At 38.8% G+C, this 26,253-nt stretch overlaps 1 protein-coding gene across 2 annotated transcripts; it reads left to right on the forward strand.

Moving 5' to 3' along the window:
• Positions 1-7,049: 7,049 nt before the first annotated feature.
• TLR3 (toll like receptor 3) lies at positions 7,050-25,126 on the forward strand. 2 transcript variants are annotated; one of them, XM_054486236.2, is made up of 6 exons: positions 7,254-7,356; positions 14,323-14,439; positions 14,674-15,121; positions 16,883-17,074; positions 20,675-22,527; positions 23,052-25,126. In XM_054486236.2, the coding sequence occupies exons 3-6, from the start codon at positions 14,681-14,683 to the stop codon at positions 23,278-23,280; spliced, it is 2,715 nt and encodes a 904-aa protein (XP_054342211.1). In that variant the 5' UTR covers positions 7,254-7,356; positions 14,323-14,439; positions 14,674-14,680; the 3' UTR covers positions 23,281-25,126. The 2 variants fall into 2 exon arrangements, with proteins under 2 accessions (XP_054342212.1, XP_054342211.1); XM_054486237.2 differs by lacking the exon at positions 14,323-14,439 and having other exon boundaries at positions 7,050-7,356.
• The last annotated feature ends 1,127 nt before the right edge of the window (positions 25,127-26,253 follow it).

Consider the following 26,253-nt stretch of genomic DNA (forward strand, 5'->3'; position numbering starts at 1 on the left):
CCACGCTGAGCCAAGGATGGAGTGAGGCAGGGGTAACGAAAAATGCCATACAATTTCCTACATTTTTAAGGTGAATTTTTTATTAGGTATTCACATGGTGGTTGTAGACCTTTGTTTTCCAGAGCTACTCTAAGATTTGTTCAGCAACTTTCTGGTCATCTTATGATGGTTCCATGGGGAAACGAGGAATTGAAGCTTCCTAGTCTGCCATTTTGCTGATGTCAATCCTTTGAGGAAGTTTTGACTAGTTAAGACTGTCACTTTGAAAACCCAAAAGCAAACAATATATCAAGCAAAATTAGCAACACACTTAGACTAAGGCTAATTTTGGTAACGTCCACAAAACCTCTTACAAATCCATAATAAAAATATAAAAATCAAGTAAATGACATAAACAGGTAACTTAAAGAAAAAGAAATGCTACTTTTTTTTTGATGACTTTGAAGTGTACACTCACCTCTTAAACAGTCCTATTTCTAGATAAAGAATAAGACTAGGCATTCTATACATGCTGTAAAGCCTATATTAGAGGATTTTTAAAATTTTATTAGATTTACCTGTTTTATCAACAAATATTTATGATAGTAAGGCTTCCCTCTCCCCACTTCTTTCCACTTTTACTTCCTACTTTTTAGGGACCAGCTCTGATATTATTATAAGATCATCCCATGATACAGATAAAGGTTACTCTTAGGTGAAAAGCAGGAGGCATGTTCAAAAGCAACAGCATCCCTTCCAACTCTGGGCTTTCTTTTAATTTCTCCTGTTGATTTAAAATTTGCATTATAAAATGGAGATCAATTTGCATGATCATAAACTGTCACCAATAACCAATTCAATTATGGCAAGTTATGGCTCGCTTTTGATACTTCAGACTTCCTTCTGTGATGACTTAGAAGTTTTGTCAGACATTTGTGTTTCCATTTATTAGATGCCTAATGGATTTAATTAGGATATTTTAAACAGAGGATGATAGTGAAGTTGTGTCTAAAATTTTACTTTTGATTTTAATAAATAAATATCAAATTCAGGGCCTAGGGATTGAACAGCCATGTCATAACACTGTTGATAAAGGAGAGACCCCATTCACCCAAATCCATTTCATAGATTTATAAGAGACAACAAGACATTACCAATTTTCTATTTTTGCTTGTGTTGCCTGGGTTTTTGGTGTCATATCCAAAAAAATCACTGGCCAAGGCCAGTGTCAAGAAGCTTTTTCCTCTGTGTTTCTTCTAAGAGTTTTACAGTTTCAGGTCTTATGTTTAGGTATTTAAACTAATTTGACTGGATTTTTTGTGTATGGTGTAAGACAGGGTTCAATTTTATTCTTTTGTGTATGGATACTGAGCTTTCCAAACACCATTTACTGGAGAGACTATCCTGTCCTCTGTTGTGTGTTCTTGGCAGCCCTGTCAAAGAACACTTGACCATCTATGCATGGGTTTATTTATGGGCTCTCTAGGCTGTTCCATTAGTTTGTTTTTAAGCCAGTACCATACTATCTTGATTACTGTAGCTTTGTCATATGCTTTGAAATCAGGACATTTTATGCCCTCAGTTTTGTTCTTGCTCAAGATTGCTTTGGCTATTTAGGGTCTTTTGTGGTTTCATATACATTTTAGGAAATTTTTATATTTCTATAAAAATGCCATTGAGATTTTGATAGGGATTATGTTTGAATGTGTAGGACACTTTGAGTAGTATGGACATTTTAATAATATTAATTCTTCTAATCCATGAACACAGGATGTCTTTACATTTACTTGTGTCTGTTTTAATGTCTTCCATCAATGTTTTATAGTTTTCAGTGTTCAAGTCTTTCACTTCTTTAAGTTTTTTCTTAAGTGTTTTATTTTTTTCAATGCTATTGCCTTCACAATAGCTAAAACATGGAAGCAACCTATATGCCCGTTGATGGATGAATGGATAAAGAAAATATGACATATGTATCTGATGGAATACTATTCTACCTTACAAAAGGAAGTTCTTCCATTTGTGACAACATGGATGAACTCGGAGAATGTTACGCTGAGTGAAATAAGCCAGATGCAGAAGGACAGAAGGATGCTACATTATATCATTTATATGATGAATCTGGAATAGTCAAACTCATAGAAGGAGGGAGTGACATGGTGGCTGCCAGGGGCTAGGAGGAGGTGTAAACAGGGAGGTATTTGTCAAAGGGTGCAAAGTCTAAGTTATACAATATGAGTAAGCCCTAGAGATCTATTGTACAGTTTAGTGCCTATAGTTAACAGTGATGTATCATATATTTAAAAATTTGCTAAAAGGGTCATTTCATGTTGTGCTATTATCACAAAAATAATAATAAATAAAGAGAATAAAGGGAAACTTTTGGAGGTGATGGATAGGTTTATGGTATGGATTGTGGTGATGGTTTCACAGAAGTATACTTGTCTCCAAGCTCATCAAGTTGTATATATTAAATATGTACAGCTTTTTATATATCGATCATACCTCAATAGAGTGGTTTAAAATGAAGGAATAAAACAGTGCATAGCTCATGAAATTAAAAAAAAAAGGTATAACTTTTCAACTACCTTGTAAAATTACAAAAAATACAATAAAATAAATAAATAAAAGTTTAGGTTAGGCTGGGTGCAGTGGCTCACGCCTGTAATTCCAGCACTTTGGGAGGCCAAGGTGAGCGGATCACGAGGTCAGGAGATCGAGACCACCTTGGCTAACATGGTGAAACCCCGTTTCTACTAAAAATACAAAAATTAGCCAGATGTGGTGGCAGGCGCCTGTAGTCCCAGCTACTTAGGAGGCTGAGGCAGGAGAATTGCTTGAACCAGGGAGGCAGAGGTTGTGGTGAGCCGAGATCGCGCCAGTGCACTCCAGCCTGAGTGACAACACAGTGAGACTCCATTAAAAAAAAAAAAAAAAAAAAAAGTTTAGGTTAAACCAGAAGCTCTGTGTGGCAAACATTGGTTTCTTTTTCAGAAGGGAAGTTCAAGTTCAATACCGCTCAGCAGACGTGAGTGAGAGTAGGGAGAGGGACATTTGTTATTTTCTCTCTTGTTAAAGTTGTTGCTGGGGTCTTTGGTTGAGCCTAGTTCAAACTAGCGAAAGCTCAGTGAGCAGAAATAGAAGTGACACTGGTAAGAGGAGCTGTATCTTCACTTTAGAGAAAGGATTCAAAAAGAAAAGAAATGCTTCCTAGAATTTCAGCCAATACAGATCAGAACCGTGTCCTTTCCAAATGGTGACTGTGAAGGGACCAGTTGAACGCAGTTCACAATGACTATCTGGTGCTCTCAGGGAATTTAACCATTTGTTTAGGTTCATAATATATTCATCACATTACATACCCATGAGAAGTTTGAATGATGAAAAGGTCTAGTCTCACTTTGGTTTCCTGCCAACCCAGAGAACATTGGTTGGTCCAATCTCCTTGTTCCTATTGTTAAAAAGTAAACTGATACTAATGGCACAATGTATGTTATTTGGGTGATGAATACCCTAAAGACTCTGACTCTATCACTATGCAATCTACGCATAGCAAAATGGCACTTGTACTCCCATAAATCTATACAAATAAAAAAGTAAACTGAGGCGCAACACAATTTTACAGTGCTTCTGAACCAGCAATGATTCATGAACCAGAAGTGGTTGAGGAGCTCTACCAAGGGAACACAAGAGAAGGCTCTTTCAGGACAGATACAGAAGTAGAGCAAAGACAGCACTTGACTGTTTACAGTTGTACAGTTTACAGTTATACAGCTACCTTATTTGGTCTATCTCATTGGAAAGTCTTTAGTTATATAATTATAAGTTTGTTGGCTGCTTCTGATTGGTTGCACTTATGTTTTCTTTAATATAGGCATTTACAAGTTATAGTGTTCAAGTTATTATGTTTGCATATGTCGCTTATGTTTGCAGATCAAGCAAGGTGGAGGTCGCTTATGAGTCCTTGCTGGTTTGGTATGTTCATGGATTCTTCTGGCCTGGTCTCCATTTTAATGTACTTTAACACCATGAATAAAGGTTTACTTCTGAGACTCTAAGAGCTCGTTTAAATTAAACCTATGCATGATATTGCCTCAAATACCCAACAGCACACTGACAATTAGATATTCATTGCTGGCACAAATGTTAATTATTACTGAGCAATTAGTTCTTTCTATATTTGGCCCTCACAGAGCCTGGCAAAGTGTAATTATTGTATTGTTCAGTATTAATCTGCTTTTCCATATAGATGCATTGAGAAGAGAGTCTTCTGTTTGCCCCACAATTTCAATTCTCTATATATGTGGTTAGAAGCTGTGGTGACGCAATCCTCATGTCTAAATTCATCCATTCCAGAGATTGTAAAGATGGTCCCGTAAAGCCTCAGTATTGTAGGTGCTGACAATGATGATAATGAAAATGATTAACCTTCCCTTATAAATCTTATAATGAATTGACTAGACTGCCTACAGACTATACACTATCTTTGTCTATAGTTAAAATGGTTGTAATTGGCCGGGCACAGTGGCTCACGCCTGTAATCGCAGCACTTTGGGAGGCCGAGGTGGGTGGATCACGAGGTCAGGAGATCGAGACCATCCTGGCTAACATGGTGAAACCCTGTCTCTACTAAAAATACAAAAAATTAGCCGGGTGTCTTGGCATGTGCCTGTAATCCTAGCTACTCAGGAGGCTGAGGCAGGAGAATTACTTGAACCTGGGAGGCGGAGGTTGCAGTGAGCCGAGATCGCGCCACTGCACTCCAGCCTGGGTGACAGAGCAAGACTCTGTCTCAGGAAAAAAAAAAATTAAAAAAAATAAAAACGGTTGTTTTATTAAGAATTGTTATTAGGAGTGGGCAGAGAAGAACAGTGTGTGTGTAGTTCAGTGTGTGAGTGGAAAGTTGCTAATTATATCTGGCTTGTCATTCCAGTCTCTGTAACTTGCTGTGTTTTGTCAAGTCATTCTTCCAGAAATTTTGTGTATATTATCTTACTAAGTTCTCATTAAAATGGCCCCTCAAATGGAAGGAGGGAACTTAGAGTTTTTGAGTGTGAAAAAATTTAAGGGACTTTGGCTTCTAGAATTCTGTAGATCTCCGTTTTGCTGGGAATATACAGCTCCCCCTTATTCTGAGATTGGCTGATCTGTAATGCTGTGAAATATCAGTGTTTACTAAATTTGTTATTTTACATTTATGGGCATACTTTTTTTTTTAAATACTCTCTCTCTCTTTTTTTTGAGACAGGGTCTCACTGTTACCCAGGCTGGAGTGCAGTGGCACACTCACGACTCAATGCAAACTTGAATTTACCTGGACTCAATTGATCCTCCCACCTCAGCCTCCCAAGTAGCTGAGACTATAGGCATGCACCAATATGCCCAGCTAATTTTTGTAATTTTTGTAGAGATGGAGTTTTACCATGTTGCCCAGGCTGGTCTTGAACTCCTAGGCTCAAGCAATCTCCCAAAGTGTTGGGATTACAGGCATGGTCCACTGCCCCCAGCCTTAATTCTTTTAAAAAGGGGAAAATGAGGTTTTTCACTATGGCTCCAACCACCATCATAGCTAAATAAGTTAATGCACATAGTTAAGAAATGTACAGTATAGAGAAAACAATCTGTGTTGTATTTAGAAACTAGGAAGAATTAAGGACTAATAATATCTGAATATGAACTGTATTAAGCCCAAACTACTGCATTAGGAGACCATCAATAAAATTTATTTATTGAAAGCCATTCATTAGTCAACAAATGTCGTGGGAAATTTAATCTGTATAAGGAGTCATAAGGCATAAGGGATAGGTATGAAGGATTGTTGAGCTGATGTGTTTTATTTCACTAATAATGCATATGACACCATTCCAATTTTTTTTTAATTTAAAACAACAGTCATTTATTTGCTTGCTTCTCAAGCTTTAGTAATCATGTTTGGCAATGAGACCTTGTTGCACGCTTGCTAATATCCCACTGGCCAAAGCTAGTCAAATGGCCAAGCCCAGAGTCAGCGTGGGAGAAGACCACACAAGGGTTTGAATTCTGAGGAGGAGTCTCTTTCACTGAAGGCCAAAGGAACAGTCTACCTCAGAGGGTAGCTGGGGAGTTATAATTCGAAGAATAAACCTCACCCTGCCTTCAAGGCGCTCACAGAGAAGAAATCTTTTGAGTATTAGTGAAGTTTTCCTGGACATCCCAATGGATAGATGTGACGGACAGTCACGTACTCAGGACAACTGTTTGCTTATGGTGTTATGTTACAGATGTCACAAATGAAAATCAGAGACATGTAGCCATGAGCCCAGTAACTATAAAGCGGTCTAGCTGAAGCTGGAGCCCACGAGAGGGCACTTTGCACCATGATGCACACTTATTTCTTGCCATCAGTTCTGCAATGAGTTCAAGCTAATGCCATGTCCCAACTGTCCAGTTTTATGACTTGTGTGATCGAAGTATGTGGTGGCTTGTGGCATGTCCTTAGGCAAATCACTCACCTCCCTAGGTTTCATTTTCCTAATTTCTCAAACAAGGGAGTTAGATTAGGTGGTCTATAGTTCCTTCCAGTTGTGATATTTTACTATATAACAATATAGTTATAATAGATCATAGTACATCTGTAATGAAAAAAGTGAGTTCATTTCTTAACAAGCACATTTACTTAACTAGTTGGAGTCATTAAAGCGAATTACGAACGAAATGCTTAGTTAATCTGAACTTTTCCGGGCATGCCGATTTGTTCCCTAACGCGTCTGACTGTGGCAAAGTGGATCAGCAGGAGTGGGACTGGCTCTCGGCTGTGCGGTGATCGGCTCTTTCTCTGCTGTGAAACTCAGTTTCTTCCTGGATCAAGAGGTTAATTTCTGCCGGTGTTATTTTACAGTGTTGCAAAGAGATAAAAGCCAGACAAAAGAAGTGAAAGTACTTCAGCTTTGATTAGGGATTTTTTTTCTGTCCCTGTGACCATACACTACTCAATTCTGACAGCTTTGCACGAGTCTAGCAGAAAATTGAGGGTTCACTGTTATTCATTAACTTGCAGAGGTCCAGACCCACCCACATCAAATGGTGAGGTCCCCACTTTCAACTTTAGCTGTTGCTAAATCTGTGACCCTTTCAATGAAATCCAAGGATCTCAGCTTAAAAAAAAGTTAAAATAAAATAAAAACAAGATGTTTTTCAGAGGCGGTTTGAAATGCCTCTCTGAGGTTATCGGAGATTGTTTTTGTTTTCTCCCTTTGCCCTTCTTGGAATGCACCAAACATAAAAGCATTTTTTTCAAGCTTTACTTTCACTTTCGAGAGTGCCGTCTATTTGCCACACACTTCCCTGATGAAATGTCTGGATTTGGACTAAAGAAAAAAGGAAAGGCCAGCAGTCATCCAAGTAAGTGAAGGTGTTCATTTCACGTTCTTACTGGGCAGGGTCTTTCTTGCTGAGTAGAGTTTGCTAGTAGAATGCATGTGGTTTTAGCCTTCTTTGGTCGTTCTTTGATCTGGTGCTTGAAATCTAGTCAGAATCATTCAGGAAGGAAAGTAAAAGAAAAGGGATATGATATGGCATGGGAGAAGGGTATAACTCAGAACACAAGTAATAGCACCAATATCTAGTTAATGTGATAATATGTTTATGCAGTATTTAATTTTTTTCTCTGTAGCATTCTGTACCTGGAAAAAACACATTAGGGAAGCTATGGAAATCATTTTGCAACAGCCTTTTTAACAAATCACATCTTTACCCTAAAGAAACAAAACTCCAAGAGGTTAAAAGAGCGTATCCCCTTCTGTTAGTTTTATTGGCTGGAGGGGAGACAGGAGCTGGCATTGTATGACAATGTCTTGGATAGGAGAGAACATTCAGGTGTGCCTAGGAGTAAGTAAATGGCTTTCTTTTACCTAATGAAGGATAATGGAAGAAGGGGAGAAGTGGAAAGATGTTCACGTGGATGGGAAGATCAGAAACTGGTATCGGCAATTGTGGGGTACTTGGGTAAAAATGGAGTTGGCTTCAGCAAGTTGATTCCCAGGTTTACAGATGATTACGTGCTGGTACGTGTCTGCATATGGGCGTGCCTGTGTATGAACCTACTACAAAGATTGCAAAGTTTACAAATCAAACTATGAATAGTGGTTAACTCCAGGTAGTCTGGCTCCAGACCCCGTGTCCTAACCATCAGGCAATATTCTCTCTCACTTGGCCAGAGAATGGGAATTCCATGTGCCCTCACAAAATATTTCCAAAATTCTAAGGCCGAGTGAGTCTCTTTTCAATTTTTTTCATTTTCTTTATTTCTGCTAGATCTCATTCAACAGCAACTTTTTCTTCACTCTCATTTCATCCTTTAACTGCATTTTTGCTTGTTTTACTGAAGCATGTCCTAGAATAACCTTTTCATACAGATCGTATGGCTATAAACTTGCTGAATTTTTGCATATCGCAAAATACTTGAACCTTTTTATTTAGTTATTCAAGTGGATGTGAAATTTTATCTTATTTCATTTTATTTTATTTTATTTCATTTATTGATTTAGAGACAAGGTCTCGCTGTGTTGCCCAGGCTGAAGTATAGTGGCATGATCGTGGGTCACTGCAGCCTTGACCTCCCTGGCTCAAGCAATTCTCACACCTCAGTGTCACGGGTAGCTGGGACCACAGGTGCGAACCATTATGCCCAGCTAATTTTTAAAAAATTTTTGGTAGAGATGAGGTTTCCCTGTGTTGCCCAGGCTGGTCCCAAACTCCTGGGCTCAAGGGATCCTCCAGCCTCAGCTTCCTAAAGTGATGGGATTACAGGCATGAGCCACAGGTAATTTTCTTGTTTTTTAGAGGTAAGGTCTTGCTCTGTTGCCCAGGCTGGAGTGCAGTGGTGAGATCATAATTCATTGCAGCCTTAACCTCCCGGGCTCAAGCGATCCTCCTGCCTCAGCCTCCCAAGTAGCTGGAACTACAGGCTTGTGCCACCACACTTGGCTACTTTCTAAAATTTTTTTTGTAGATATGGGGTCTCACTATGTTGCCCAGGCTGGTGTTGAACTCCTGGTCTCCTTCCGCCTACACCTTCTAAAGTGCTGGGATTATGGGGATGAGCCACTATGCTTTGCCTGGATACGAAATTTTAAATTCAAAATAATTTTCTCTAAATGTTTGGAAAGCTTATCTCTATTGTTTTCCAGTGGTTCATATTACTGATGAAAAGTTTTTTATTAATCAAGATCTCTTTTCTTTGGAAATGAAGGTTTTAGGAGTTTTGTGTGCGTGGTTGCAATTCTGAAATTTCATAAGAGTCTCTCCACGTTTGTTCTTCTTTCACTCCTCCTGCCTAGCATTTGGTGAATTTTGCCCACTGATGAAATGTCTTCAGATGGGGAAAGTCCTTCAGTCATTCAGGGATATGCTTGGTAATGGATTAGTCCTTCTCAGCAATTCTGACCTATAGCAGGAGCCCTACCAGAGGGGTACATCTCACTTAAGCAAGGAGAATGTATCGTAGGGACCTTACCTATGAGTTGGTAAGTAGAGTAGGAAGTTCTGAAGGAACTGGAAGAGAGGTTTGGGAGACTCTCAGAGAAGGGGCAGGTGGGGAGCTGGTCCCTGGCATTTGAGAGGTCTCATTGCCAGCCCTGCATTCTTCATGTGCCTGGGCAAGTCAGCAAATGCATCCTTGTTGGCCTGGCTGTGGCATTCCTCATGGCCTATGGATATAAAGAACGTGCACAGCTTTACAATGATTAGTGCCAGTGTTGTAAAGACCATGAGATGGAAATATTAGTTTATGGAAGCCAGTTTTTTTTTTTTCTGTTTGTGAGAACTAAATTAGAATATTAGGAAAATCACTATTTTTAAGTATGTTAGAACAATTCTAAATACTCACATTAGTTCTGTTTTCCTAGGATTAGTCACCTAGGGTGATTTTATTACCTGAAACTTATCTGGAATAATTTTCATGTCATGACTTTTAGATCTTGTGGAATATCTATTTAGATATCATTACCATTGCTTCATCTCCATACTTTGTGGGTGTATTTGATTTTTTGAAACATATGAAATTTGGTTGTTGATCACACCACAGAGTATCACATTGGGTACACATCCCACCAAAATAAAGTGTGACAATATTTGGAGTTAAGAGTGGCTTTCCTGAGCTGATTAAATGCCCATGGAAAACTATTGTATGAGTGCATTCTCACATTGCTCTACAGAAATACCTGAGACTGGTCATTTATAAAGAAAGAGGTTTAATTGGCTGATGGTTCTGCAAGCTGTACAGGCAGCATAGCAGCCTCTGCTTCTGGAGAAGCCTCAGGGAGCTTTCACCCACCACAGAAGGCAAAGCTGGAGCTGGCACCTTCACGTGGCCAGAGCAGAAAGAAGAGAGAAGGGGAAGATGCCACACACTTTTATTTATTTATTATTTATTTTGGGGGGAGCGGGGGCAGAGTCTCACTCTGTCACCCAGGCTGGAGTGCATGCGGTGGGATCTCAGCTCACTGTAAACTCTGCCTCCCTAGTTCAAGCAATTCTCCTGCCTCAGCCTTCCCGGTAGCTGGGATTACAGGCACCCACCACCACACCCAGCTAATTTTTGTATTTCGTAGAGATAGGGTTACACCATGTTGGCCAGGCTGGTTTCAAACTCCTGATCTCAGGTGATCTGCCCACCTTGGCCTCCGAAAGTGTTGGGGTTACAGGCGTGAGCCACTGCGCCCAGCCACCCCACACTTTTAAACGACCGAATCTCATAAGAATTCACTCACTCAGTATCAGGAGAACAGCACCGACGGAGTAGTGCTAAACCATCTGTGAGAACTCCGCCCCATGAGCCAGTCACCTCCCACCAGCCCCCACCTCCAACACTGGGAATTACAATTCAACATGCGATATGGGTGGAGATGCAGAGGCAAACCATATCAGCTATGTATTCAACATATATTTATTTCTTCAGAGCCAACAAAGTGCCAGGCCTTGTTCTAGGCACAGATAACACCGTATGGAATAAGAACTATGTCCTCTACTATTATAGCTTCACATTCTAGTGAGAAGCAATAATGAATAATAAATAATTCACAATATTGGATAATTTCCATCAACCATAGCACGGAAAAGGCAATCTAGAAGAAGAGCAAGGTGGGAGGTTTCGCTCGTTGAACTTCAAGACTTGTTATAAAGCTAAAGTAATCCGAACAATGTGGTATTGGCCTAAGAACTAACAAATATTTCAGTGGAAGAGAGTAGACAGCCCAGAATTAGACCATCACTTAAAACATTTACTCGGTTTCTAAGGAAAGCACAGAACAATCCAGTGGGGGAAAGAAGTCTCTTTAAAAAATGATCTGACTGGGCCAGGCACGGTGGCTCACCCCTATAATCCCAGCACGTTGGGAGGCTGAGGTGGATGGATTACCTGAGGTCAGGAGTTCAAGACCAGCCTGGCCAACATGGTGAAACCCTGTCTCTACTAAAAATACAAAAATTAGCCGGGCATGGTGGCACGTGCCTGTAGTCCCAGCTACTCGGGAGCCTGAGTCAGGAGAATCACTTGAACCTAGAAGGTGGAGACTGCAGTGAGCCAAGATGGCACCACTGCACTCCAGCCCGGGTGACAGAGTGAGACTCCATCTCAAAAAAAAAAAAAAAGTCTGACTGACTGGATATACACACAAAAAACCGTGACTCCTACTTCATGCATACACAACAATTAATTTGAGATCACACACCTTCACATAGAAGCTAACACCATAAAGCTTTTTAGAGGAGAGTATCTAAGTAATGGGAGTAGGAAAAGTTTCTTAGAGAAGACACAGAAACAATAAAAATGAAAGAGAAGATGATAAACTAGACTTCATCATAATTAAGAAGACATCAGTAAGAAAATAAATAGGCAACTCACACACTGGGAATAAATATTTACAAAATAGGAATCTGATGAAGAACTGATACTCAGATACGTAAAAAATTCCTGCAACATAATAATAAAAAGGAAACAATCTAATAGATGAGCAAAATATTTGAACATATAAGGGAAGATAAATGAACAATAAGCACATGAAAATTGTTAAATATCGTTAGTCGGCAGGGAAATGCAAATTAAAACCATAATTAGCTATCACTACACATTCACCAGAATGATTAAAAATAATAAATAAAAATAGGTACCAAATGTTGTCAGGAAAGTTGGTGGTGCAATGCTTTCCCAAAAGATCTGGCAGTTTCTTGTAAAACCAAATGGCCTCACCAAATGGCCCAGGCATTCCAATCCTAGTTATTTACCCCAAAGAAATAGAACACAGTCACGTGGCGCTTAATCATGGGGATATGTTCTTAGAAATGCATTGTTAGGGGACTTCATCCTTGTGGGAACATCACAGGGAGTGCTTACACAGAACTAGGTAGAACAGCCTGTGGCGCCCAGCCTACAAAACCAGACAGCTGGTGTGTGACTGCACTGAATACTAGAGGCAATTGTAACACAATGGGAAGTACTTGTGTATCTAAACATAGAAAAGGTAAGTGAAAATGTGGTACAAAAGGTTACAAATTGCACTTCCGTAGGGCACTTAACATGAATGGAGCTTGCAGGACTGGAAGCGGCTCTGGGTGAATCTGTGAGTGAGAAGGGAAGTGGATGTGAAGGCCTCGGACATGACTGTGCACCACTGCAGACTTTATGAACACTGCACACTTAGGTTATCTAAACCTATTTAAAAATTTTACTTTCTTCAATAATAATTAACTTACTATAACTGTTTTACTTTATAAATGTTTTAATTTTTCAAAACTTTTTGACTCGTGTAGTAATGCTTGGTTTAAAACAAACACATCGTACACCTATACAAAAATATTTTCTTTCTTTGTATTCTTATTTTATAAGCTTTTTTCTATTTTTAATTTTCTTCTTTTTTTTTTTTAACTTTTTAAACGTTTTTGTTAAAAACAAAGACACAAACACACACATTAGCCTAGGCCTGTTCAGAGTCAGGATCATTAATATCACTGCCTTCCACCACGTCGTGTCCCACTGAAAGGTCTTTAGGGGCCACACATTCAGGGACCTGTCATCTCCTATGACAACAGTGCCTTCTTCTGGAATCCCTCTTGAAGGACCTGCCTGAGGCTGTTTTACAGTTAACTTAAAAAAAATAACTAGAAGGAGTACACTCTAAAATTATGATAAAAAGTATAGTATAGTAAATACATAAATCAGTAACATATTCATTTATTATCATTATCAACTATTATGTACTGTAAATAATTGTGTGTGCTATATTTTATTTAACTAGTAGTGCAGTAGGTTTGTTTACACCAGCATCACTATAAACATGTGAGGAATGCATTGCACTATGATATTATGACAGCTACATTAGTAGGTGATAAACATTTTTCAGTTCCATTTTGATCTGCAGTGAATATTTATTTATGTGATCATAAAATTGTGATTGAGGCTGGGCACATGCCTGTAATCCCAGCATTTTAGGAGGCCAAGGCTGGAGGATCACCTGATGTCAAAAGTTTGAGACCAGCCCAGGCAACATAGCGAGACCCTATCTCTCTATAAAATTTAAAAAATAATAATAAATTAGCCGGGTGTGGTACATGCCTGTAGTCCCAGCTACTTGGGAGGCTGAGGTGGAAGCAGCCCTTGAGCCCAGGAGTTGGAAGCTGCAGTGAGCCATGATAGTGCCACTGTACTCCAGCCTGGGCGACAGAGTGAGACCCTGTCTCTAAAAATAAATAAATAAATACAAATAATTTTTAAAATTGTAAATAATATTTACTGACTTTAGATTTTCTGAATTAATGTAGGCCAAGGACCTCATATGTAATCATAGTTTCAGAATAAAATGCTAACATTTCACATCTTGACAATGTCAAGCAATGCTATAGCTGACAGTTTTAGGAAATGTAAGAATGGAAGAAATGTGGAGAAAAACTTATTTATTTATTTAAAAAAAAAATTAACTGGCTGGGCACGGTGGCTCACGCCTGTAATCCCAGCACTTTGGGAGGCTGAAGTGGGCAGATCACGAAGTCAAGAGATCGAGACCATCCTGGCCAACATGGTGAAACCTTGTCCCTACTAAAAATACAAAAATTAGCCAGGTGTGGTGGCGGGTGCCTGTAATCCCAGCTGCTCTGGAGGCTGAGGCAGAAGAATCGCTTGAACCCAGGAGGTGGAGGTTGCAGTGAGCCAAGATCACACCATTGCACTCCAGCCTGGTGACAGAGACAGACTCCGTCTCAAAAACAGAACAAAACAAAATAAAACGAAACAAAAACAAAAACAAACAAACAAAATTAAAGAAAAGTTGTGAATAGAATGAGAGAAAAATATAATTAAATTCCTTATCTTTATAGTGAAATGAGTAAATGAAGAAATCGAAGATCAAGAATATTAAGTTTATGGAGGTAATCATGAGAATTACAGATAGAACCTATCAAAAGAGAGACATTGCAGCTGCAACTGGCATTAAGGTGAAGGATGGGAAGGAAGTTTGGGTGTTTTATTTTTTACCTTTCTGTACTGTTTGAAATTTTTCCATTTGACATATTACTTGTATAATATGTACTCGTATGGCATAAAAGTATGAGTAATAATATCATACATAGTCATATTTTGGTGATATATTTTACAAGGAATATACCAATGCATTTGAAAGCCATCTGCTATTAATGTTGCTCATACTTTTTAATGTTTCTTTTCTACAGCAGAATCATGAGACAGACTTTGCCTTGTATCTACTTTTGGGGGGGCCTTTTGCCCTTTGGGATGCTGTGTGCATCCTCCACCACCAAGTGCATTGTTAGCCATGAAGCTGCTGACTGCAGCCACCTGAAGTTGACTCAGGTACCCGATGATCTGCCCACAAACATAACAGTGTTGAACCTTACCCATAATCAACTCAGAAGATTACCAGCTGCCAACTTCACAAGGTATAGCCACCTAACTACCTTGGATGTAGGATTTAACACCATCTCAAAACTGGAGCCAGAATTGTGCCAGAAACTTCCCATGTTAAAAGTTTTGAACCTCCAGCACAATGAGCTATCTCAACTTTCTGATAAAACCTTTGCCTTCTGCACAAATTTGACTGAACTCCATCTCATGTCCAACTCAATCCAGAAAATTAAAAATAATCCTTTTGTCAAGCAGAAGGTAAGATGAAAACGTCTATTGTTACTAATGTTTTTAAGTCACTTACCCATCCTTAGACTTACTATCTAAATATCAGGGTAAAAAGAGGAAGAAATTTGATCTAATCCAGTTTGCCACAAATATTGCCATTACAATAGAAAATGCTTCCAAAAGAGAAAATATACTCTTAAGTTTCATCCTTAATTTTCAGTGTTTGCCTCTCTCGCTTTCTCCCATTAGAAATAGAACTTAGATGCAAGAGATAGAAGTAATGAACAGAGAAGAATCAGAATATCCCATAAGAACATGGAAACTAAACTTTCAATGCTGCTGATTTAGCATGTGAAGTCATGACAAAAGTCTTGAGTCCAAATTCTGACAAATAAAATTAACAAATTGATACAATGATCAAGTGAATTGTTCAACTAAAAATTACCTGCTCCTGGTTTAAGAAATCTCCTCAGTGGCTATTTCAATGACTTTTTCAATAGTGGTGTCACTTTTTCAATGATTCCTTTTTCTTTTCAACACTTTGCTTGAATTTTAGTTTTTTTTCTTTTCTTTTTAGTTGATGTTTAATAATTGCACATATTTATGAGATACAGAATGATTTTTCAGTATGTGTATACAATGTGTAATGATTAAATCAGGGTAATGATCATATCCATCATCCCAAATGTTTCTCATTTGTGTTGTGAACATTCAAAATACACTCTTCTAGCTTTTAAAAAATATACAATAAATCATAGTTAACCATATTCACCCTACAATGCTTTAGAGCACCAGAAAAAAAAAACGCATGTTTTTGTTTCTAAATCTGAGGCAATTATTAAGTGCTTTTCTTTAACCAAAGCGATTTTCAAGTTATTTCATTTTATGGCCTTATAAAAAATTGAGCATTGCTCTTCCTCAGATGCCAAGAATAATGTACAAATGTAAATATGCTGTGAAACATAAAGTGATTTGCTCCCTAGCTATTTTAAATCTTTTCTTGGGTCTTCTGAGAGTCTAATGTGGATGAAATATCGTCGAATACAAAGGCCTCAAAATCTGGCTAGAGAAATCATTGCAAAATATTATTTTTGTAAAGACTTAAATTTAAAAACCTGCTTCTCGTTAATAGAGATTACATTAGATTTTGCCTTAACTGGTATCGCTTTCCCTTACCTTTTGCCTGAATTTGAAGCGTACATATTCAAAAGTAGCAAGGGGTGATAAAACATCCCACAGTACTGATAAAGCAAACAAAAGTTAATATTCTGTACTAGTCATGATTCAAAATTTATATAATATGACTCTTTCTCAGTATAAAAATCTATTTAAAATTTCATAGATGGCAAAATTCTCATGCTTTTTAAGAAAACATTCTGTTCTTTTTTCTGATACTTATTTTCAAGGTTAAAGCATGACACTGTGTGTTTGATAAGCCATGTGAAAATTTCTTGCATCATAAGTAAAAGGTTATGATAAATAAGTTCATAAATTAGCAATGTTCCTTATATCATAAATAAGCTTAAATCTTTTTTATTTTGGTAAGAGAAATAAAATGATTCTTGAAGTAAGAAATAAAATCCTTCCTACAATGGTATACATCACAAAGATTATAACATAACAAAGATTAATCAGAACAAAGATTTTTTATTATGCTTACTGTTAGTATTCTACAGAATAATAGAAAGGTGTTGATTTTGCTGTTGAAATATTTTTCAGATGTACTTACATTTAAAAGAACTGTTTTTGACAGCAAGACTCTAACATATGCATATTATTTTTTCCCTTCAGAATTTAATCACATTAGATCTGTCTCATAATGGCTTGTCATCTACAAAATTAGGAACTCAGGTTCAGCTGGAAAATCTCCAAGAGCTTCTATTATCAAACAATAAAATTCAAGCGCTAAAAAGTGAAGAACTGGATATCTTTGCCAATTCATCTTTAAAAAAATTAGAGTTGTCATCGAATCAAATTAAAGAGGTAAGAAGTAAGGTAAAATTATTTTGCATTCTGCCTTTGAGGTGGATAGTCCCTATCTGTGTGACATACACAGGAATGTAACGCTCCCTAGCCTTTGCCTGTCTTCCAGCAATCCTTCCCACCCGCTGCTTGGGGACGTTGGTGTCATCCTCCTGAGAGCTCAGGCAGCCCCAGGAGAGGTCGGGAGAGGGGACTCTGAAGTCCTGCAGCACTGGGTGGGACCCCTTAACATCCTTAACATCTCTGAGTCTGCGTCCTCACTTGTAAAGTGGAAATAGTGCTCTCACACAAACTCTCTGACAGAGTTATTAATTAAAGAGTACGATGGTCAAGAGCCCCAGGTTCACAGCTGGGTTAGCTGGCTTGGTCTCAGGGCTTTGTCTTTTAACAATCATGGTATCAGGCAAGTTATTCAAGTTCTCCCTCTCCAGCCTCCCAGCTTTCACATGGGTGTGATAATGACTGCTTCATAGGACTGTGTGGTAAAGAATTTAGGACCGTGTCTGGCACAGGCAGTGCTCAGGAAATGATCAGCAGCAGTATGTTGTTATAAAAACCTTCCTATAATAAAGTCAGCTTAAATAACTGACAGGACTGTCTCTTTTTGGAATAATGATCTTCAAGCTAATCATTTTCTGTCACAGGAGAGCAACAACTATCTGGACCGGTGGCACAGGGGTAAAATAATTTACCAAGACAGTTGCAGGTGGAGAAAGGCACATTTATTAGCGAAAGTAGGAAACTACATTGTGAGAAGGCAACGGGCATATCAGCAAGAGAAGCTGACTGCAAAGAAACAAAGGCTTGTTGGGGATTTTACAGGATCATGTTTATGCTGTGTGCTGAAGAGGGCTTTGTGCTGTGCTGACAGCCGGGTTGCAGTGGCCTAACTCGCAGGGGCTTGGTGATAGCCGGGCGCAGGAAGATTGTCAGTTATTTGCACAGGAGGGCTGCATGTCCCGGATCATGAAGAAAGACAGACTAATAACTTACCTGCTCTTTTGCTTTCAGTAGTCCCACCAACTGACTACTTTTCCCTAAATAGGACTCCACATTTTCATACACAGGTTTGTCTGTATTTTACATTCATTTTGTTCCAGGCTATAAGACTACTGGAAATCCTTAATTACAACTCTATTTTTTTTCAGACATAAAAATAAATGGCGTACAAATTTATCCTAAGATATTAAGATGTTTTGTGCAAGCTCTTCATTTTATTTTTTAAACAGCATTTTTCTATGATTAAGACATTTATTGTAGTAATCTTATTAAATATATGAATAAATGAGAAAATAATAATAAGGGGTGATTTTTAAAAATCACTCAAATGTCCATAGTCAGAAACAACCACTGTTAGCATCTGGGTATATTTATCCCTGGCTTTTCTCCAAATAATTATAAGGAAAAACAATAGCTTAAATTCTTACTGTACTGAAATTCACACAGTTTTTCTAAATCCTTAAGGCACTTAACTGTGTGTCAAGTGCTGTGATAAATTTTTAAAAATATTTTATGTATATAGTATTTTTAATCAATATTTTATTTTATTTTATTTTTTGAGACTGAGTTTCGCTCTTTGTTGCCCAGGCTGGAGTGCAGTGGCACAATCTGGACTCACTGCAACCTCCGACTCCCGGGTTCAAGCGATTCTCCTGTCTCAGCCTCCCGAGTAGCTGGGATTACAAGTGCCCGCCACCATGCCTGGCTAATTTTTGTATTTTTAGTAGAGACAGGATTTCACCATGTTGGCCAGGCTGTCTGAAACTCCTGACCTCAGGCAATCTGCCTGCCTTGGCCTCCCAAAGTACTGGGATTACAGGCATGAGCCACCCTGTCCAGCGTAATCAACTTATTCTTAATTGTCATTTTCACAAAAGAAAACTGAGATGAAGAAAGTTTACGTGACATATCTCAGGCCCCACAGGATCTACCTGGGACAGAGCTGGGTTTCTGGCTCACTTGGACGGGAGGCCCTGCTCCTAACAGCTATGCTTTATCACCCTCCAAAGATCATGATGTCTCCTGCTCTTTAGATTTAATATTATATCATGAACATCTCCCATACAATTAAGAAGGATTCCAAAGCTTAATTTTAATGCCTGTAAAATAGTGCTATCATGTAGATTTATCATACTTAATTTCATAGTTTTATGCTTTGCATTTTAACTCATTTGTTTATGATAAAGCACCCTTTCTTCTACACTTCTCTCTTTTTTTGCATTAGCCCTACTGTCCCCCAAGTGACACATTACAAATCAGAGCCCCCTCCAGGCTGGGTGCGGTGGCTCACGCCTGTAATCCCAGCACTTTGGGAGGCCGAGGTCGGGGGGGGGGGGGTGGATCATGAAGTCAGGAGTTCGCGACCAGCCTGGCCAACATGGTGAAATCCCGTCTTACTAAGAATACAAAAAAATTAGCCAGGTGTGGTGGCGGGCACCTCTAATCTTAGCTACTCAGGAGGCTGAGGCAAGAGAATCGCTTGAACCCAGTTGGCGAGGGTTGCAGGGAGCTGAGATCGCACCACTGCACTCCACCCTGGGGGACAGAGCAAAACTCTGTCTCAAAAAAAAAAAAAGAAAAAGAAACAGAAACCAGAGCCCTTTACTCCCCTGGCGGTTTTGACTGCCGGAACTGGCCTCCATCCTCTCTGGATTCCTCCTCTCCCACCTGCTGTTCTCTTGTCCCCAAAGTGAGTCCCAGAACAGCCAAGGCTCTGGTAAGGGTGTGGGATGGAGCAGAAGGGAGCTGGAAAAACACGATAGTAAAATAAAGTCGGGAGAAAATCTGGGTGGAAAGACGAGAGGGAGAGCTGGAGCTCAGAGTTCCAGAAAGGAAAGTGTGCCGTCACCGCCTCATCATAAAAGCCATCCACTCCTTCCTTCCATGAGGCTCACTGAGGACAGCGGCACCAAGACAGAACCAGGAACTGCCCCAGGAGTGACTTCACGAGCAGTTTATTCATTGCAATTGTTCTCATGGTGATAAAGAAAAAGTACCAGGAGATTGATCCTGGACTGGAAGGTCAGAGAAGGCTCCCTGAAAAGGTGGCACCTAAGCTGAGGCTGTGAATGCTGAGCAGAAGTTAGCCAGTGGCCAGGGGAGGTCAGAGGCTGGAGTAAGAGGTGGGTGCTACAGGAACCGAGTAAGGAAGGACTCGTGCATTAGAGGAAGGCAGAGAAATGCTCTGCCCACAGGATGTGGTGAAGGGTGAGCGGAGATGGAATAAAGAACTGCATCCGGCCGGGCGCAGTGTCTCATGCCTATAATCCCAGCACTTTGGGAGGCTGAGGTGGGCGGATCATGAGGTCAGGGGTTCAAGACCAGCTTGGCCTACATGGTGAAACCCCGACTCTACTAAAAATACAAAACTTAGCAGGATGTGGTGGCGCATGCCTGTAATCCCAGCTACTTGGGAGGCTGAGGCAGGAGAATTGCTTGAACTCGGGAGGTGGAGTTTGCAGTGAGCCAAGACTGCACCACTGCACTCCAGCCTGGGCAACAGAGTGAGACTCCATCTCAGAAAAAAAAAAAAAGCCTTTCAACAGCCTTACAAAGTCTGTGCTCTTTTGATTGTTAACCTCTTTTTTTTCCTACTTTTAGTTTTCTCCAGGGTGTTTTCACGCAATTAGAAGATTATTTGGCCTCTTTCTGAACAATGTCCAGCTGGGTCCCAGCCTTACAGAGAAGCTATGTTTGGAATTAGCAAACACAAGCATTCGGAATCTGTCTCTGAGTAACAGCCAGCTGTCCACCACCAGCAATACAACTTTCTTGGGACTAAAGTGGACAAATCTCACTATGCTCGATCTTTCCTACAACAACTTAAATGTGGTTGGTAACGATTCCTTTGCTTGGCTTCCACATCTAGAATATTTCTTCCTGGAGTATAATAACATACAGCGTTTGTTCTCTCACTCTTTGCACGGGCTTTTCAATGTGCGGTACCTGAATTTGAAACGGTCTTTTACTAAACAAAGTATTTCCCTTGCTTCGCTCCCCAAGATTGATGATTTTTCTTTTCAGTGGCTAAAAAGTTTGGAGCACCTTAACATGGAAGATAATGATATTCCAGGCATAAAAAGCAATATGTTCACAGGATTGATAAACCTGAGATACTTAAGTCTATCCAACTCCTTTACAAGTCTGCGAACTTTGACAAATGAAACATTTGTATCACTTGCTCGTTCTCCTTTACACACACTCAACCTAACCAAGAATAAAATCTCAAAAATAGAGAGTGATGCTTTCTCTTGGTTGGGCCACCTAGAAGTACTTGATCTGGGCCTTAATGAAATTGGGCAAGAGCTCACAGGCCAGGAATGGAGAGGTCTAGAAAAGATTTTCGAAATCTATCTTTCCTACAACAAGTACCTGCAGTTGACTAGGAACTCCTTTGCCTTGGTCCCAAGCCTTCAACGACTGATGCTCCGAAGGGTGGCCCTTAAAAATGTGGATAGCTCTCCTTCACCATTCCAGCCTCTTCGTAACTTGACCATTCTGGATCTAAGCAACAACAACATAGCCAACATAAATGATGACATGTTGGAGGGTCTTGAGAAACTAGAAATTCTGGATTTGCAGCATAACAACTTAGCACGGCTCTGGAAACATGCAAACCCTGGTGGTCCTGTTTATTTCTTAAAGGGTCTGTCTCACCTCCACATCCTCAACTTGGAGTCCAATGGCTTTGATGAGATCCCAGTTGAGGTCTTCAAGGATTTATTTGAACTAAAGATCATCGATTTAGGATTGAATAATTTAAACACACTTCCAGCATCTGTCTTTAATAATCAGGTGTCTCTAAAGTCATTGAACCTTCAGAAGAATCTCATAACATCAGTTGAGAAGAAGGTTTTCGGGCCAGCTTTTAGGAACCTGACTGACTTAGATATGCGCTTTAATCCCTTTGATTGCACGTGCGAAAGTATTGCCTGGTTTGTTAATTGGATTAACGAGACCCATACCAACATCCCTGAGCTGTCAAGCCACTACCTTTGCAACACTCCACCTCACTATCATGGGTTCCCAGTGAGACTTTTTGATACATCATCTTGCAAAGACAGTGCCCCCTTTGAACTCTTTTTCATGATCAATACCAGTATCCTGTTGATTTTTATCTTTATTGTACTTCTCATCCACTTTGAGGGCTGGAGGATATCTTTTTATTGGAATGTTTCAGTACATCGGGTTCTTGGTTTCAAAGAAATAGACAGACAGACAGAACAGTTTGAATATGCAGCATATATAATTCATGCCTATAAAGATAAGGATTGGGTCTGGGAACATTTCTCTTCAATGGAAAAGGAAGACCAATCTCTCAAATTTTGTCTGGAAGAAAGGGACTTTGAGGCAGGTGTTTTTGAACTGGAAGCAATTGTTAACAGCATCAAAAGAAGCAGAAAAATTATTTTTGTTATAACACACCATCTATTAAAAGACCCATTATGCAAAAGGTAGGTAAACATTGTGAAATTTTAAGTGTGTACTTGCTTTTCTATTAAACTTTTTTTTTTTTTTTTTTTTTTGAGATGGAGTCCTGCTCTGTTGCCCAGGCTGGAGTGCAGTGGTGTGATCTCAGCTCACTGCAGACTCCACCTCCCAGGTTCAAGTAATTCTCCTGCCTCAGCCTCTTGAGTAGCTGGGATTACAGGCACGCGCCACCAAGCCTGGCTAATTTTTGTATTTTTATTAGAGATGGGGTTTCCCCATGTTGGCCAGGCTGATCTTGAACTCCTGGCCTCAGGTGAGCTTCAATTAAACTTTTAAATATTACCAATATTACTCACAACTCAAAGAATTTTTAAAATAAAATTAATAAAAAAAAACCCTGAGTTTCAGTAACAGTTTAAACTCTACAGAGTATTTTTAAATATTTAAAACTCTACAGAGTAAATTTTAAATTTAAAAAACTCTACAGAGTAGTGCTTCTGGCTGTTAAAAACTGTATATTAATTCTTCAATACATTTCTTTACTTAGATTCAAGGTACATCATGCAGTTCAACAAGCTATTGAACAAAATCTGGATTCCATTATATTGGTTTTCCTTGAGGAGATTCCAGATTATAAACTGAACCATGCACTGTGTTTGCGAAGAGGAATGTTTAAATCTCGCTGCATCTTGAACTGGCCAGTTCAGAAAGAACGGATAGGTGCCTTTCGTCATAAATTGCAAGTAGCACTTGGATCCAAAAACTCAGTACATTAAATTTATTTAAATATTCAATTAGCAAGGGAGAAACTTTCTCAATTTAAAAAGTTCTATGGCAAATTTAAGTTTTCTATAAAGGTGTTATAATTTGTTTATTCATATTTGTAAATGATTATATTCTATCACAATTATATCCCTTCTAGGAAAATGTATCTTCTTATTTCAGGCCTATTTTTGACAATTGACTTAATTTTACCCAAAATAAACATATAAGCACATAAGAACATTGTCTACTGATAAATATACAATCAGCCACTGAGCCTATGACAACTTAAGGAGTCTTAAAACATTCCTCATTTTAAGAAAAGTTAGAGTTCTATGAGGGTTTGTGATGATCTTTTTGTATTTTGGATGCACGTAGAATGAAAGATAATTGTTTCAGTGGGTATAATGCTATTTCCTTTGTAAAAGAGTAGAATATATACCCATATTTTTAACAAGTTTAATTACAGTATTTTTTCAATGGAAAAACTTTGTATTTTAGTAAGTACTTGTCTCAGTGTTGATTTTGTTAAATGTTAAATATTTTTTAATATGCATACCCAAGGGCAGAAAACATTTGCAATTCATTTTTATTAGTTAGTGAGATGATTATTTGAATGAATATTGACTTGTATTTTCCTGAGATATGAGTTTCTGCTGTGGGAGGGTAGAAACAATTCTCTTACTAAAAGTATTATAGGCAGGCTTGCTTTCTGAAGGCTAATCAGTAACTGGCTTTGTGGAAACAGAACTTTCCTCCCACGGTCACAGACTCAGGAGACGGCATTGGCGAAATCACTTGGTCCCACTGGGATTCTTTGACTCCTGATCTTGAAAATTATGGTAATAAATGCATCTTAGATATTCCTATATAATTAGTGATGATGATCGCTGTATAATATATTCAAAGGAATGTATTATTTTACCAGAAAATAATATGCTACGTATAAGGTAGTCCTTATCTAGAAAGACTATTTTTATTTTTGTTTTTTTGTTTGTTTGTTTTTTATTTGTTTGTTTGTTTTTGAGACAGAGTCTGGCTTTGTCACCCGGGCTGGAGTGCAGTGGTCCAATCTCGGCCCACCGCAACCTCCACCTCTGAGTTCAAGCTATTATCCTGCCTCAGCCATCCAAGTAGCTGGGATTACAGGCATGTGCCACCATGCCTGGCTAATTTTTGTATTTTTAGTAGAGATGGGGTTTCACCATGTTGGCCAGGCTGGTCTCGAACTCCTGACCTCAAGTGATCCTCCCGCCTTGGCCTCCCAAAGTGCTAGGATTACAGGCGTGAGCCACCGCACCCCGCCTTTTTATTTTGTTTTACAATACAACAAAAAATTTTTAGTTTTACAATAAAAGAGAATCTGATTATTGGAAATAGACCTGAATAGCTTTTTGAAATATTTATAGTTCTAGTATTTAAAGAGAAACCTGAAATTATAAGGCTGAGTTAATTTCTATACCTGAAGTGTTCATTTGTCTGCTGAATTCAGGGAGCATTTGAGATGTCATATTTTGGAACTTTGATTTAAATAGTTCAGTATTCCCAAGGCTGAGTTCCATGACTCTGGAATGAGAAATATCCACTGTACCTCTGGTTCTGAAGAGTCTATAGTCAGCCAACACTGTGAATGTGTGGAGGACTAATTGTCACTTTCATGTTATTTGCCACCCTGACAGCTGAGACACTGCTTTTCAGCATTTTAGTTAAGATTTGCTTTTTAACTGTGAAATAATTGTTTTATTTTGGCATTATAAAATAAAAATCACAACTTCTGCTTTTCTTATATGCTTTGTGTGTTATCAATATTCTCAAATATTCATAAGATATTTTAAATAAATCATTGTGAATTAGTAAATATATCATTGCTTAATATGTCATATATCAATGCTATTTAATATATAATATCTATATTTAATATATTGATATGTTACTGGTGGAGAGTGTCCAGGTTCTTGGTGCTTTGAACAAAGAATTGGACAAAATGCACAAAGAATGAGGCAACAAAAGCAGAGATTTATTGAAAGCGAAAGCACACCCCGCAGGGTGGGGGCAACCCAAGCAAGCAGCTCAAAAGCCGGGTTACAGAATTTTCTGGGGTTTAAATACTCTCTAGAGGTTTCCATTGGTTAGTTGGTGTATGCCCTATGTAAATGAAGAGGCTAAAGTGAAGTTACAAAGTTATTTACTTGTGCACCCTATGCAAATGAATAGCTGTCATAGCTGAGGTAGAGTTACAAAGTTATTTACCTGGTGGTAGAACGTTGGGGTTTTTCCATTTGATTTAGTTCTAGGAAGCCTTTAGGTTCCCTGCCTCCAGACCCTATTCTCCTGCCTCAGATATATCAATGACATATTCCATACATCATTAAGTTGCTTAATATTTAAGAGGTTAAGATGCACAGGTAATGACCTCTAAATAAACGCCAATAAAACTAGTAAAAGGTGTAAACTCTTGACTCCTATCTGACCTTGGTAGGAAGTAACATCCAGAACTTCTGCAGGCTGTCCTGTGTAATTGTTCTCAGGAGGAACCCTTGTCCCTGGGGTTTGAGAGAAGGGGATTGAGGAAAAGGATGTTTGTCTGACCTCCTGTTTGATTTGCCCAAGTGACTTGACTTGTTTGAATCCTCTCAGGGTGCCATCATGTTACCTGTTCACTCCAACTTCTTCCTGTTTCTCACATTGCAAAACAAAACCAAACTGAATCAACACTGAGTTTAAAATAAATCTTGGTATTTAGGTTGTACCTAAAAATGATAACTTTTAGATTGTAATCAGAGGTAGATGCTATCAATTTATTAGTGAGGAGGGGAGGAGTTTTCAATGCCACTTAGTTAACAATGTCCATTGTTCAAATATACATCTTAGGTTGTAAAGGAGACTCAATGGTAAGTTATGGTGACCATTGAAAAATGTAAAGGGGCTTCAAATCAAGAACTTAGAAGGAATTTCTTGCAATCCATTGAGACACAAAGCAGATTAGT

This window comes from Pongo pygmaeus, chromosome 3 (assembly GCF_028885625.2).
Source record: "Pongo pygmaeus isolate AG05252 chromosome 3, NHGRI_mPonPyg2-v2.0_pri, whole genome shotgun sequence".
Classification (NCBI taxonomy): Eukaryota; Metazoa; Chordata; class Mammalia; order Primates; family Hominidae; genus Pongo; species Pongo pygmaeus.